The 15,658-nt window shown below is 51.0% G+C and overlaps 1 protein-coding gene across 3 annotated transcripts in view; it reads right to left on the minus strand.

The window, feature by feature from the left end:
* The window catches only part of LOXL2 (lysyl oxidase like 2), a 70,205-nt gene extending 54,922 nt beyond the window's left edge, over positions 1-15,283 (minus strand). For 2 of the 3 annotated variants that reach the window (XM_044912558.1, XM_021698771.1), the window contains exon 1: positions 4,730-5,106. In XM_044912558.1, the coding sequence (XP_044768493.1) occupies positions 4,730-5,084 (355 nt within the window). In that variant the 5' untranslated portion in view covers positions 5,085-5,106. Of the gene's footprint in view, positions 1-4,729; positions 5,134-15,226 lie in introns of those variants that run through there. The other variant, XM_044912559.1, reaches the window with a different exon arrangement.
* Between the last annotated feature and the right edge of the window lie 375 nt (positions 15,284-15,658).

Raw genomic sequence — 15,658 nt, forward strand, 5'->3', positions numbered from 1 at the left:
AAATGAAAGGAAACAAAATCAAACGTCTCCTTTTGCTCATGGCTCTAGGCAGGACTTGACAGGAGAATGGAGCCAGATAACCGGGGCTCAGACTCTCTGCCTTGGGCCTGGGCACCAAGTAACTTGGCCAGCTACTTAACCAAGCCTGTTTCCCATTTCTAAGGTGAAAACAAGGATCCCCAAGAAACAGGTCACCATGGAGATTCGATGAGATAATGTATGTGCCTAGTACCTGTTCAAGCCCCTTTCCCTTCCTCCTTCCAACTCATCAGAAAAACATGGAATCCCGCTGTTTCCACGATGCAAGGAAAACGCAGATACAAACACTCCCATTGTAGAGATGAGAAAACCAAGGAGAATCTGAGGTTCTTCGAGGTCAGGGAGGACGTGGGGCTAGTCCCTGACTCCGGGGCCCTGCTGAGATGCGTCTGCTGTGACGGATGGCTGGTCAGGGCTCAAACCAGAGCGCCTCAGACGCACTGTGGGGAACAACAAGCTGAGTGAAAACAGCTGGGCTGAGGGTTTCCAACTAGTTTCTCAATCTGGCCTCGCTTCCCAGTCGTCAAGCTCCTCGGAAACATATGGTCCCTAATCGATTGCTACTTGGACAACAAACCAATGTTTGTCTTACTAAGTACTAGCAACGAAAAAGACCCTCCACATTTGCAGCGGGGCCTCTTCTTTGGAACATTCTGTGGCAAAACTGCTGAAGGGACAGAGATGGTGAAAAGAAGCGGGGCCCTTATTCCATCTGCAACGAGAGAAACCACCCCAGCTAAGGGGAGGGGAAGCAGGACAGCGTGCAACTGAAGGAACCATGACTCTCTCTGGCCTGCTTTACTCTTTGATAAGGAACATTTGGAAATCAGCTCCCGGGATGCTAAGCGAACTAACTTCCACCAAAGAGCTGTTTTCTTAAGTAGCTTTAGCTCACCGCCAATGATCCTACTCTTGACAGATTCTCACTATTGTTTTTTTAAGGTTTTATTCATTTATTTGAGAGAGAGAGAGAGAGAGCACACGAGCAGGGGCAGAGGGAGAAGGAGAAGTAGACTCCCCTGCTGAGTAGGGAGCCTGACGTGGGGTTCGATCCCAGAACCCCGGGATCATGACCTGAGCCGAAGGCAGACGCTTAACCGACTAAGCCACCCAGATGCCCCCTCCCCAGGTATTTTATCGTAGATGGTGGAAGTGTAAATTTCTACATAGCCCAAGATAGCATCACCGGGCACGATATACTAATTTAGCTTCATTTCATGACAATATTCTTCCCTGTATGCGTCCTATCATCTAGAATATTCTGATTGCAAAGCAGCCAGCTTTGGCTCTGCCTGCAGGGATGCACGGTGGGCCGGGCACAGTTCGGTAGACGCCATCTCAGAGCTACTAGGAAAGCGGCACTTGGATTGTAGATGTGGCTCTAACTTTGGACACGAAAAGCCAGCCAGTCAGAGGCCAAACCTCATTTCTACTGTCCGTTCATTCACTCTAAGAAATGCTTCTCCTGACGAAAGGAGAAATGTATAAACCAATCCATAAACAATTTGGAAGCTAGAGATCACAAATGAAAATCTGAATGCCGGAGTGTTCCCTGAGTGGTCAGGACAACTGTCCAAGTTAGAACCTCTGGGGCCCCACTGTGGTCATCTGCTGGCTTTGTCGCTCTGATCTGAACAATGGGGGGTGAGGGGCAGTGCGGGGGTGCTGGGAAGGGATCAGATCTGAGCTCAGGTCTGAAGACAAGCAAAGGAGAGCAATCATCTCTGGTCAGGTTTCTGTGAGACCCAACCAGAGGGTGAGAAATAGAGCAGCTGTCCCCTCTAGAACCCTCTGAAGGGGTCCATGAGTTCCCTGAGCTCAGAGACACTTTAGAGGAAAAGAACTCTTGACAGTCCAGGCTGGAAAACCCGGGAGGCTCGGGTGCTCTCCTGGGGCTTCATTACTACAGCCTGCACGTCAGGGGCACAGGTGATACAGTAAGTGCTCGCTGTGGTGTTCCCAGGGCACGCACGGAGCTGACCTGCAGGTTAAACTCCTTCCACGGGCACACAGCCCAGGGCACTGGTCACATTCTCTGGTCCCTATGCCAAGGACTGCCTGCCAGGTATTCTCAGTATTCTCCTCAATCAAAATGAATTAATCAGCTAATACTTACGGAGGGCCCAACATGTACCCAGTGCTAAGAATCCTAACCTGAGGGGCGCCTGGGTGGCTCAGATGGTTAAGCGTCTGCCTTCAGCTCAGGTCATGATCTCAGGGTCCTGGGATCGAGTCCCGCATCGGGCTCCCTGCTTGGCGGGGAGCCTGCTTCTCCCTCTCCCTCTACTGTTCCCCCTGCTTGTGCTCTCTCGCTCTGTCAAATAAATAAATAAAATCTTTAAAAAAAAAAAAAAAGAGAATCCTAACCTGATGCTGAAGAATTCAAATACCTTTGTATTTAAAAGACCTCTCATGATGCAAAAACCAAGTATCACTTTATATAGACAACATAATCCTCAAAGTCCGGGAGACAATTTTTTTTAGCATTTGTTTCTCCCTTCGTCTTTGATAGTTCTCCTTCCCTAAGGCCTGCTGGTTTCAATATCCACCCAGATGACCCTTCAAGGACTCTTTGGCCTCTTGTTACTATAGCTTCTCTCTGCAGCATCTTTCCCTGGCCCTACGTCAGCCACTCTCCCACAATCGTAGCTTAGGCCTCGTCATTACCGGCAGTGACACCCCTCCCCAATGTCCATTTCAACCCTTCTGCTGTGCATCTGCATCTCCACCCATCCCCAAAAATGTTTCTAGCATGCTCTTTCTTGTATTGCAATCTCCACCTTGACTGTGACCCCAGCAGCCCTCCACACAAGTCGTCCCCTACGTAGTACCGTCCTACTTACCCAACCCAGACTCCAGGGACCATGGTTTCAATTGCTCCCTTGCACACTCCCTCTGCTCCCTTGAACTCTTCTCCCGTCATCCTCCTTGGGTGGCAAAGTCTGAGCCAGGTTAACCCACCTCCCCGGCCACCCCATGCCCACTACTTGTGCAGGTGAACTGGGATGGGGAAAAAACCACACCCATCTAATCTGATGTTAGGTAGACTTTAAGTCTGAGTAAAAATAAAATAAAGTGGTAAATAAACTGGAAAAACCCCATAGTCATTGGAAAGTATTTGTTATAGTTATAAAATACCTAGGCTTGAGAGCCTGGGATTGAAAACACAAACCTGATGGATGTTACCCCTGGATCACTCAGCCAGCAGAATACATGGAGATGTAGAAGTGTGGAGACATGTCCAGAGGTTTCTGTTTTTCATTTTAAAGCAGACTCCATGCTGGGCATGGAGCTCAACGCAGGGTTTGAACTCACAACCTGAGATCTAGACTTGAGCTGAGATCAAGAGTCAGATGCTTAACCGATTAAGCCACCCAGGTGTTCTGACATGTCCAGAGTTTTGTAAAGAACACAGGAAGTGGGCTTTAAAAGCCCAGCATTTGCAGGGCGCCTGGCTGGCTCAGTCGGTTGGGCGTCCAACTCTTTATTTTGGCTCGGGTCGTGATCTCGGGGTTGTGGGATCGAGCCCCATGTTGGGCTTCGCACTGGGTGTACAGGCTGCTTGGGATTCTCCCTCTTCCTCTCCCTCTGCCCCTCCCTGCCTCCCCCTCTCAAAAAAAACAAACAACAAACCAAAAAACAAACAAAAAATGGCCCAGCATTTGCTAACTCATCTTTGCTGCTTTAATCTCGTCACTGCTAGGGACCCCCAAGTAGGCTTCAGAGAACATTTTACTCTAAGTGTGGTCTCTTGGTCTGGTTACTCCCACAGAGCATATTCAACTGCATGGAGGTAAGATACATATGAGATTGGCTCCCTTTTCCCTATAATTTCTAGAATAACAGAAAGCAAGGGTTAGAAGGGACCATAATAATGATCTATTCCAATGACTCCCAAACCTGGCTACATATACGATCACTTGGGAGGCTTCCAAAAGTTAGAGTCCTAGACTCTAGCCTAGACCTTAAACCCAGAATATTACAGGTTAGCATTGCTCCCCCACCCCCCACAAGGACTGAGCTCGGGGTTCTGGGCTCCAGCACCTGCCCCCCACTCCATTCAAAGCTTTTACCAAAATACCTTTTTTTTTTATATATATATTGATTTGAACTCGACAAGGGAAGAAAGAGTAGGCCAACCAAAGTGAAAAAACCCAGAGCAACTCTGTTCCTGTGATGGATGAGCCCAGAACAGCGTCTTAGTGTTAACAGTGTGAAGTCTACATGAACAGCACACTGGGGAGAGTCAGGGAACGTTGGCCTATGGGGAGCCTTTGTGCGAAAGAACAAAAGGCACCCCTTCGAGGAGGGGGCAACCGGAAGAAAGGCACCCCATCCCCTGGCTCACGCGGCCCCCAGGCAGGGCGCATGGGGCCCCGTGTAGAGACGGATTTCAGCCCTTAGTGAGGGTCACCAACCGGTGTGCTCGGGCCAGGAGGAGGCATTTCTAGGACGCAAGACTTCCTGTGCTAACACCGGGAAAGCCCCCGGCAAAGCGGGATGGCTGGACCCTGGCCCCCTTCCCGGCACCCGTCTGTTCCCACCTTCCTGCCCAGACCCAGGAGGCTGTCCAGAGGCAGGATTATGGGGACCTGACACTTGACAGCAACTGCAGCTTCCTTTACCAGGACCGCTGCTGCTGGGGTTTCCAATGACACTAGCACTCGGTTCCAGAGCACAGAGCCTTTACCTTCCCCCTTGCCGTAGGAGGAGCTCGCGGTCCAGGCCTTGGCCTCCACGTATCCCAGCTCCCGGCAGACGACGTGGGCCGCATGGATGGAGAAGTCATCGTCACACACAGTGCCCCACTGGCCATTGTAGTACACCTCCACCCGGCCCTCGCTGTGTTTCCGCTTCTGGCCAGCCAGGCGCAGCTGGATCTTCACCACATCTGACGGCACCTGGGGCCGGGGGTACTCGGGTGCCGGCTGCTGGAAGTACTCGGGGTAGTGGGGCCAGCCCTCATACTGAGCCAGGCCCAGCGACGGCAGCAGCGAGAGCAGGGCCAGACAGCCTCCGAGGCGCCAGCCTCCACGCGTCTCCATCCCCGGCCTCTGGCTGGAGGACCCGAGCGAGGGGGCACTGGGCAGCGTCCTGGAAGACAGGGAGGGATGCAGGTGACGGGGGGGGGCGGTCTACAAAACGTCCAGCTTAGTATTTAAAGCTCTTCACCTTCTGGACCCCGACCTCCTCTCTTCTCCCACCTGAGACTCCAGCCGACAGGTGTGTGAATCCCTACCTCTTCTGCCCACCCACCTTTCCCCAGCTCTGAAATGCTTTTTCTCAGTGGGGCTCCTGGCAGGCACAAGGGCACATTCACACTTCATTTGAGCAGAGTTCTTTTTTTTAAGATTTTATTTCTTTATTTGACAGAGAGAGAGAGAGAGTGAGCACAAGCAGGGGGAGCAGCAGAGGGAGAGGGAGAAGCAGGCGTCCCACTGGGCAGGGAGCCCGATGCGGGGCTCGATCCCAGGACCCTGGGATTATGACCTGAGCTGAAGGCAGACGCTTAATGGACTGAGCCCCCCAGGCGCCCCTCGAGCAGAGTTCTTAAAAAGCCCATCCGCAGAGATGTGAGCAGAGTTCAGGGGAACGAAGGAAAGACAGCATGATACCCAGGGCTGGCACCAGAGGAGAGCTGTTCCCGTGCCAGCTTAAGGGGCCAGGAGGAGTGGTGGCCAGTGTCAGAACGGCCAAGCCTGTTTGGAGCTGTGGCTTCAGGGAAGGGTCTTAAGGCCAAACCACAGTCACAGGAGTAGGAGGAAAAAATACCTGACCTCTCTACCTCTCTCCTGGTCTCCCGCTCTCTTTCCGGTTATCTCCTACTGGGCAAGCCCACCCTGCCGCCCGAAGCCAAGCCTGTATGGGTAGGCCTCCTGGGGCACAGGGGATGGTGGGGAGGGAGGGCATCAGGTGGAAAGGGCAAGCTGAAGGCATCCAGCACATTCTCCATCTTCCTGCCCACCTCTGTACAGCTGGATCCCCAGGGCCCAGGCCCGTTCCCGCCTCCGTCATGCCATATCCCTACGGAAGTGGCCTCCGGGGTTCTCTCCTTCCCAGGTGGGCTCATCATCTAGACATGCTTCTCAACCTTTCCAGACACCTCCATGTCCCCAGGTAGGTTACAAACTTCTCAAGGGCAGGACTTGAAGCTCATTCTTTGGCTGCTCCAGAGTAAACATGACAGGTTCACGGACATGTTTATTGAACGAGAAGGTGATCTGGTTCCAGGGACTGAGCCACTGGTGAGGTATGGAGCTTGAGAGCACTGCATGGAAGGAGTCCCGTGTGCACTCTCTGGGCGTTCCTGTGTGTGGTGTCCTCCTCCCTTTGGGACGTTAACTGACCTGGACAGAAATGGCCTCTTCCGGGTGCAGAGAGTACCACAGGAAGAACACCATGTTTGACTAACACGGGCTGCTCTTCTCTCTGCACACTCCTAGGGCTCTGCTCTCAGGCTCCAGGCCTTCAGACACACCCACACCCCTGACCTCATTACCACTGTGTACCCGGGACCGCATGACGGGCGAGGCTGCCGAATGCGGAGGTCAGTGGCAAAGTCTCCTTAAAAAGCCCTCATGCAGGGCCTGTCCTTAGCTGAGCTTTGGTTTCTGCAAGCAGCAGCGTCAGACGGTCCCGATGCCAGTGACGGCCTGGGGACAGTTCCGTCCCTTTTCACGGCATCTGTTCCCTGAGGGGTGCAGGGGGCTGAGACCAGTCTGCTCTTAGCACAGAGGGGAGGCAAACAGGAGAGGGGCTGAGTGGCCTGTCCTCAGGCAAGGGAGGACTGGACAGCAGAGTGGGGGGGCGCACAGACTCTAGAGCTAGACAGCTTGGGTTTGAATCCTCATTCTGATCCTTACCTTCTGTGCAACCTCAGGCAAATACTTAACTTCTCTGTGCCTCTGTGTTTCCTATCTATAACATGGGGATAATACTATCTAGCTCACAGAAGTGTCATGAAGATTGAATGAATGGCACATCGTAAGGACTACTGGAGCATTTCCTAAGTGAAAAATTTAAATTCTCAAGACGGTGGTCCCCATACCCGGGTGGAGACTACCACTAAGAATTCCACAGTGAGGATTATAGCAAGAGATAAGTACTTAGGTCATGTGTCCTGGTCCTTCCATAGTCCAGAGAGACGGAATACTAGCTTAAAAGGACTGCAGGTGTTTCCCAGGAGAGGAAGCAGTCTTGGGATGTGGGGCCCCAGAAGCAAAACCGGGACCAGCAGGTGGAAGCTAAAAGTAAAATACTTTCTATTTTAACCACGTACAAAGGGTTAGGCTAATCATATTCAGTACATGGCACCTCACCATTGAGGAAGGACCAGATAATGGCCCAGAACTGTCAGGACGGCCAGGCAGTGCCCAGTCCCCCGTAGTGGGCTCGGGGCAAAGATGCCAGTGCTTGGGGGTCGGTCAGGCCCGAGGACTGTGGAAGGCCCCCCAGTTTCACTGGAGATCCACCCATCGTCATCCTGTGACTCACGAGCAAGGTCGGAAAGTCACGGGGGCTCCTGCAATAGCCCCTTTCAGGCACAGCCTGGCAAATGAGCAGTGTGGCTCTGAAGGGAGGCCTCGTCGCCTCCCCTGGTCACACTCCATTCCCATCAGAGCACGTTTGCCCCCCCCGCAGGCTTGATCAACCATGCCTCACTAAAACCTCGAGGCCTGCTGGGGAGAAGGCAGGGATCATGATTCTTCTACAAGGGAGAAACTCAAGAACCAGAAAGGATTAAGGACTTCCCTGGAGTTGCACATCAGTGCGGGCAAAGCCAGAACTAGAAATCCCAAGCTGCCACAGCATCAACAATCCACCAGCACATAATAGGAAAGGCCCAAAGTCTGCCTGGGGCATAGAAGCCTCTAGAGTTTGGCCCATACCTACATGCTTGGCTTCAGTTCCAACGACCCTTCTCTCCCCGCTCTCACTCCAGATCTTCACATGTCACCTGTCCAATCATATCAGCTTCTACTCGGCGGAAGCTTTACACCTAGATCAATGTGCCCCAACCCCTCCCTCTCCCCTTCCCTCCAAATAGTATATGTCACAAGCCCACCCATTCTTCAAGAAAACCTTCCCAGATGCTCCTGTAGGGGCTAAAGGTGGGCCACTCTAAGATGGGCCGCTCTAGCATGAAGATTATTTTGAGTTAAAAGCAATCAAAACCCAGCAGATTCAGGAAAAGCTCTTCACCTCCCCCTCAACTGCCTAAAAAGAATTTAGATAGAGGACCTGCTCCAGGAAGAGAGCTGTCACCACAGAGAACTACATTATGATATGAACTGAGTGTGGTAGACAGGGAGGAACCTAGCAAGGCCTGTTTGACCCAAGTCCTGTGGTCCCACTGTTTCTGAGGGGCCTGAGTGGCCCCCCTCCCCAACATTTGTTTATCAAACATTTATTTTTTCATCTTCCTGTGAATTGCATTCCTTCCTTTGAAGTCCCGGACACCTACCTCCTTTCTTTAGTTGAGGAGGACGTATGTACCTCATTTTGCCTGACTGTCTTTGGAGTTTCCATGTCTGTGTAGATTCCCTGTATGTATGAAATTAAATCTGATTTTTCTCCTGTTAATCTGTCTTATGTCAATATGACTCTTAGCCCAGCTAGAAGGGCCTTCGAGGGCAGAGGAAATCCTTCCTCTAATCAGAATGAATGTCTTCTCTGATTTCCTTTAAAATAGCATTTTGCGGGCGCCTGGGTGGCTCAGTTGGTTAAGCGACTGCCTTCAGCTCAGGTCATGATCCCAGGTCCTGGGATCGAGTCCCGCATCGGGCTCCCTGCTCTGCAGGGAGCCTGCTTCTCCCTCTCCCACTCCCCCTGCTTGTGTTCCCTCTCTCGCTGTGTCTCTCTCTGTCAAATAAATAAATAAAATCTTTAAAAAAATAAAAAATAAATAAAATAAAATAGCATTTTGTTTGTGCTTTACACAATTAACCTTCCCAGGGCTAGTTAACTCCTTGAGATCTTTATCATCTCAACTCACAAGTGTAGTTTTCATATGCAAACCAACCAATCCAGAGCCCTGTCCTCTCAACTACCTCCTTACCAAAAATCTCATACTTTGGGTCACTATCCCTCTGCCCTAAACACCCCAAGGCCAGGTACCAGACAACTTGAGACAGCCCCTCAGCCCGAGTGAGCTGAAATCATTTGACCAGCCAATCCTAAACCTGCTTAGCCTGCTTCTTAGGCCTCACCCATTCCTTCCTGTGACAGTCACAAGAAAGGCTCTTGCCCACAATTGCCCCTCACTCCCTCTGCCTGTGACCAACCCTGGTGCTTCCCCGTGTGGCCCCTTATTGTGTGCCTTGCCTCCCATTTCTAGGAATCAGTGAGTATAAACTTCTTCCTTCATAATGGTTTATTTTTTAAGCGGCCATTTTTAAAAAGAAATCTTACTCTCTGCATGTGCCTATCTCCACACTGTTCCACCCGTCTTCTTGGAATCTCCAACCTGTGGGAATGGCCAGTGTTCACCTCCTAAATCTTTCCTAGAAAAGTGCTCTTGAGTTTTTTGTTTCTTTTGTGGAGACTTCTGCTTCCTACTCTGGGGGATTGTAAAGTATTAGACCCAGATGCTTCTCTCTTCTTTCAAAATTAACTTTTATGCTTTTTTCTTCTGGAAAAGTTACACAAACTAGTGATAAAAACCTGGATAATGCAAACAAGTAAAAGGAAGAAAATAATTCGCAATATCACTGATGGAGGGAACCATTACCAACACTGTGCTATGTATCCCTCCAGACTTTTTTTGTACATATGTATAAACTTTAAAACACTGGAATAATTTTCTAGATACTTGCTGTGTAAACTGCATTTCACAATTACCAGTATATTGCAAATATTATGCCACTTTGACTTTTCTTTACAAGATTTTTATTGATATACCATAAAATTGGATAATCTTGTCACAAAATTTTTGACTGCTATAAACATTGTGGAAATGAATATCCTTGTAGCTAAAACTCTGCACAGTCTTGGGATAAATTCCAAAAAGTGAAATTGTTGGGTCAAAGAGCGGCAAAAAGTCAACACTTTTGCAAAACTATATTAACTGCCCTCCAGAAACACTGTCAACTTGTGCATCAGCCAGCAGTATGTAGATTTCCCCACAAATTCAAAATTCTAGCCATGACCAGGTTTTCAAACCTTTCTCCATCTGATAAGCGGAAAAGGGTATTTTTGTTTTAACCAGCATTTCTTTTGTTATTAGTGAGGTTGAGTGCCCCCCGCCCCCATTCTTATTGGCCACCTGCATTTCCTTTCTTCCTTCCTTCCTCTTTCTCTTTCCTTCTTCCTTTCTCTCTCTTCCTTCCCTCCTTTTTTCTTTCTCTCTCCCTCCCTCCCTTTCTTTTCTTTCTCTCTCCACCTCCCTCCCTCCCTTTTTTTTTTTTTTGAAATTCTCTCTTCATGCTTTTTATCCCCTTTTCTACTGAATGTTCGTCTTTCCCTTGTGGCTTTGTAAAATCCATTTTTCTCATTGGCATCCGAACGACCCTCAGGAGGGAAAAAACTGCCAGGTGAAAACCAACGTCCAAAGCAAAGCCTGGGTGGGCACAGAGCAACATGCCCTGGGTCTCTCCGAGTCACGCTGCCCCTCTTCAAGGCCGGAGGCCTGGCCTGCCGCTCCCAAGCGCCCTGCACCAGAGCTTGGGTTCAGCCCTTCCTCGGCCTGAGAGACCCCAGCTGCCTGAAGCAAGGCGGCCCACGGGGAATCCGTCCAGGGTGGTCCCCGTTTCTGGCCACCGCCGGCAGCCTGCGGCGCCCCGCGCCCCTGATGCCGCGGGTGGAACGGAGCCGCGCGCCGGGAGGCCCAGGTCCGAGCTGCGGAGGGCGGGCCCGGGCCTGCGGGCTCGGCGCTCCTTCCCCGGGGCGGGCGCGGCACTCGGTCGGGCCGCCCTCCCAGCCCACTAGGGGCCCGGGCCGCCCAAGTCTTCCGGGGCCGGCAGCGGCCGCACTCGGCCCGGCGTGGGCGCACACGTGAGCCCGCGGGGGCGCGGGGCGCGGCACTAGGGTGACCAGGGTCCCCAGAGGGCGGGGGGTGGCGGCGGACCGCGCGCCGACCCGGCTGCCTGGACTCCCCGGCCCCGCGGCGGCCGCGCTGCAGCCAAACGGGGGTGGCAGGGGGCGGGGCGCTGCCTCCGGGGCCTCTCCGGGAACCAGGGCCAGGTGAGGACAGGGTGGGCTGGGCCAAGTTCCGTGGGAGCGGGTGTCCCCTCTCTGCTCGCATTGCCCACGTGTGTGTCTGGGGGATGCTGTTGGTGATCTGGCACTGGACACGACCCCCAGGCTTAGCCCGGTGCCTGGTGCATGTTAGATCCTTATTTTAGAAGATTTGGGTAATGGCAGGGTGCAGCTGGCTCAGAGTAGACCCATCCTCATTCCTGGAAGAGGGGAGGGGGAGGGCAGAGACCAGGCCAACCGCAGGCCTTCCAGATGGTGGGTGAGAGTCACAGTTTTACTTACAACAACAGACCTCACAAAGGAGCTGGAACAGAGCACCAGGCAGAAGTTCTGAGATTATGGTTACGTTGGCACAGCTCTCTTACCCCTAGAAAACCATTTCCCCTTCTTGAGTGTTTTTCTCTGTAAAATAGATATATCGTTCTGACCTGTGATAAAAATGTATTCAGCCAATGAAAACAGTGGCAAAAGCAGAGCAAAAACTTGACCACCTTATCCTTACTTTTCCCTGGGAGGTGAGAGCTCCATCGTTGCCCAAGGTGTCTTCCCCAAACCCAGCTCTCTCATACAAAGCCATTACTTTCATGTTTTCTGGTGCCTTGTGTGAATTCCCAGTTGTGGGAATTCAGAGGACAGGGGTGACAGCAGTCAAACCTCAAGAAAGACTCCCTCTACTTTCTGCCATTGATGTAGATAATGTCTCATATTGCATACATACTTGTTCCAGAAAGGATCATTAGAGCAGGTGAAAAATGTCATTTTTTAATTCAACAATTGCAGGGTTTGGGACTGAATTTTGGTAGCGCCTGCAGTATAGCTCCCTTCTGTGGATTTTTCCTCTCCGAGGAGGTGACAAATAAGAATTCAGGTGCAGAAAACACGCCCTCCCTTCTTTTCCTGCAAGAAAGGAGGAACAGCCTATACGGCCTCCCGGTTCCTGTGCTCCATCTCCTTACTCAGCTCCTTTTAGTTCAGAGACTCTTTTGGTTTTTTTTGTTTGTTTGTTTTGTTTTTTTAAGATTTTATTTATTTGCGAGAGAGACAATGAGAGCCAGAGAGCATGAGAGGGAGGAGGGTCAAAGGGAGAAGCAGACTCCCCGCTGAGCAGGGAGCCCGATGTGGGACTCGATCCCGGGACTCCAGGATCATGACCTGAGCTGAAGGCAGTCGCTTAACCAACTGAGCCACCCAGGCGCCCCAGTTCAGAGACTCTTTATCACTTGTGCTATGTAAACAAAAAGTAGTATTACACTTAATGAGTATTTAACTGAGCACCTATTATGTACCCAGTGTGGAGGAGCTGCGGTGGGAAGGTGCTCCCATTCTTGTGGGGTGGGTCCTATCTCCCCATCTAGAATTCTGTCCTCATTTTCCTCCCATTGTCTCTTGGGCGGCTCCTATCCCTCTGGAATGGGAGAACCATAGAAGAGAATTTACTCAAGTTTTAAATAGGTGGGCCCAGATTACGGGAGTGTTAAGAGTTATGGGTATAAGAGGTCCGTGTGAGTTAGAACAAAATCAGAGTTTGTTTTTTTTTTTAAAGATTTTATTTATTTATTTGAGACAGAGAGAATGAGAGACAGAGAGCAGGAGAGGGAGGAGGGTCAGAGGGAGAAGCAGACTCCCTGCCGAGCAGGGAGCCCGATGCGGGACTCGATCCCGGGACTCCAGGATCATGACCTGAGCCGAAGGCAGTCGCTTAACCAACTGAGCCACCCAGGCGCCCAAATCAGAGGTTTTTTGCCAGAAAGGACGAGGCAGGGCCATTTGAAAGGGGAAGGCCATGTCCGGGCCACTTAGCTAAGGGAGCAAGAGCAGGGAATAATTTGTAGCTGCGGCTTCCCAAATCCAGGACTCCCGCCGCTTGAGTACCAAGGTCAAGAGAGGCTCTGGGAGGAGGACAGCCTTGAGCAGGGCTTGGAAGAAGAATTAGGAAAAGAAAACACGGAGTAGGCTGGACTGGAGCAAACTAGTGTGGAAAGCAATGGGTGTGGAAATCAGCCATCCGTGCAGGGACAGAAGGAGGTGGCATTTGGAAGACAGTGTTTACAAGGTGCTGGAAAAGAAGGATGGAATGGGCAGACCTTCCGAGCCAGAGGGGAATTCAGAGCCAGTCCATCAAGTCAGCCAGTCCATCTCATTTCACTTCATAGATAAAAGAAATGAGGACCAAGGGTTTACTGGATTGCCCCATGGTCATTAGTAACTGGCAGAGCCTTTCTTGACCCTGGGTATCTTGGCTTCCAATTCTACCTCCTATACTGGGATGCCTTTGTCTGTCCCTGTCTGTCCCCATTTTGTTTCTTGTAAGTGCCTGGCTGAGGTCAGCTTGCAGAGGACCTGGAACCATCCTGCTGGACCCCAAGATGCAGCCAGGGACCATGACAAGAGCTTGGGCTCTCAGTCTCTTCTGCAGTCTGAGTCCCTGCCACCCCCAGCCTCCAATCCCTCATCTGTGCCAGGAAGAGGGTGCGCTAGCACAGGGAAGGGAAGCATAGGTCGACTTGCATGTCACATTCACCCAGCTAGTGGTGGCTATCTAGGGAGCTGAGTGGCATCAAGGCCTAAGAGGCTAGAGGGCTGGCATGGGTTTGTGAGGACTGCCACAGAGAGGGGCAGGAGGGTGGCAGCATGCCTGCTGGGCATTTGCTGTCCTAGGCACGGGACAAATGATCCTAAGAACTTTCTGGTTCTCAGATTTTATGAATCCGCTGAGGTCCTAAATGTCCTAGGTGAGACTATTGTTAGGGGTTGAACTGTGTTCCCTGCCTTGCTCTGGTCAGTCTTTCTAGGGGCTGATGCTTCCCTCTCTGAGCCCTGGTCCTGATTCTGCTGCTAGACCTCAGTAATGCTTCCTCCCTGGATCTCTGCTATGATGCTCTGCTGCTGAGCCCACCCCAGACACATGCTCCACCACCCCTCTGTGTGCGCATCTACTCTGTTCCACGGCTTCTCTATCTATATCCGCTGGTCGGATCAGATGGCCATCTGATACTTGATATGCCTCTCCATGGTAGTTTTAAAACAAGCTCTCTTCTATGATCATAGGTCAAAGCACTATTGAAGTCAAGTGGATGGGAGGGGGCCTCTGGCTCCCTCATCTTGCAATGTGTGGGTCCTTTTGCCTCTCGGCAACCCCTCCTCTGGTATCTATTGGCATCATTGGTTCCCTGGAGAGGTCTGTTGGGCATCTTGGAATCAGAACACAAATGTCTGAATCCTGCCTTCATCACCTCCAAGCTTTATTGATTTGGGGACAATTTACCTTTTTTTTTTTTTTAAGATTTTATTTATTTATTTGATGAGAGAGACCCAGTGAGAGAGGAACACAAGTAGGGGGAGTGGGAGAGGGAGAAGCAGGCTTCCCGCTGAGCAGGGAGCCCAATGCAGGACTCAGTCCCAGGACCCTGGGATCATGACCTGAGCCGAAGGCAGACACTTAACGACTGAGCCACCCAGGTGCCCCAACAAATTACTTTTAGAGCCTGAATTTCCTCTTTGGATTATGGAAATAACCTTCCGTGTGCGTGTGTGTGTGTGTGTGTGTGTATTAAATAAAATAATGTAAAAATTCCTAGCACACAGCATAGCCTCATTCACATTAGTTTTCTTCTTTCCTTCCTGCCAACTCAGAACACCCGATGTGGGTACTCAGTAAATATTTATTGAGTGAGTAAGTAAAATTCCTATTCACATCTTCACACCCTACCCAAATTGCCTTTTTCTTCTGATCAATTGCATTGGAAAGCAAGGTGATAAATTCTTCCCTTATGAAATTATTGTGTTTAGGGATGTAACACCTTAAAGAATAAGTTAATTACTCTCCTAAGGACAGGGCACTTTTACACTGTAAGAGGAACTCCTAGATATGAATTCCAATCGTCGAGTTTTACATATTGTACAATGTTAGAAGCAAGAGCAACAGGGTTTTTCCTGAGTGGGTGGACCTTCCCCATGCCCTTCAGATCAGCTGCCATAGGTGCCTGCTTACCTCTGAAATTCACTGTGTAGTGAAGGTGGGAGGCAGGCGTTGGGATGATTTATGGAAGATGAAGATCCCCTGGGATCCTAAAATCTCACCCGACCAGATCATCAGTGCTGGTATCTAGACAAGAGTCATGGGCTGTAAGGTGGGATCTGGGAGAGACAGAGTAAGGCACAATTCCGACTCATCACAGCTGATTTCCTTGGAAATGTGCTGACACACCTGTTAGCCCTCAAAGGATGAGCCCCTAACCACCTGCTGGACTTGAGAGCCTAAGGGCCGGTGAAGGTCTGAGGCAGTGAGCCATGCTGACACTTAGAGGGGAGAAGAGTTGTGTCTGCAGGGTCCACATGGCAGTCCCACAGGGAGCGGTGACTCCTCAAGACCCACCTCCTCGAAGCAGCCAGCTCCAGCTACTTCTGCCTTCCTGGCTTACCT

The sequence above is a fragment of the Neomonachus schauinslandi genome, chromosome 2 (genome assembly GCF_002201575.2).
Source record: "Neomonachus schauinslandi chromosome 2, ASM220157v2, whole genome shotgun sequence".
Classification (NCBI taxonomy): Eukaryota; Metazoa; Chordata; class Mammalia; order Carnivora; family Phocidae; genus Neomonachus; species Neomonachus schauinslandi.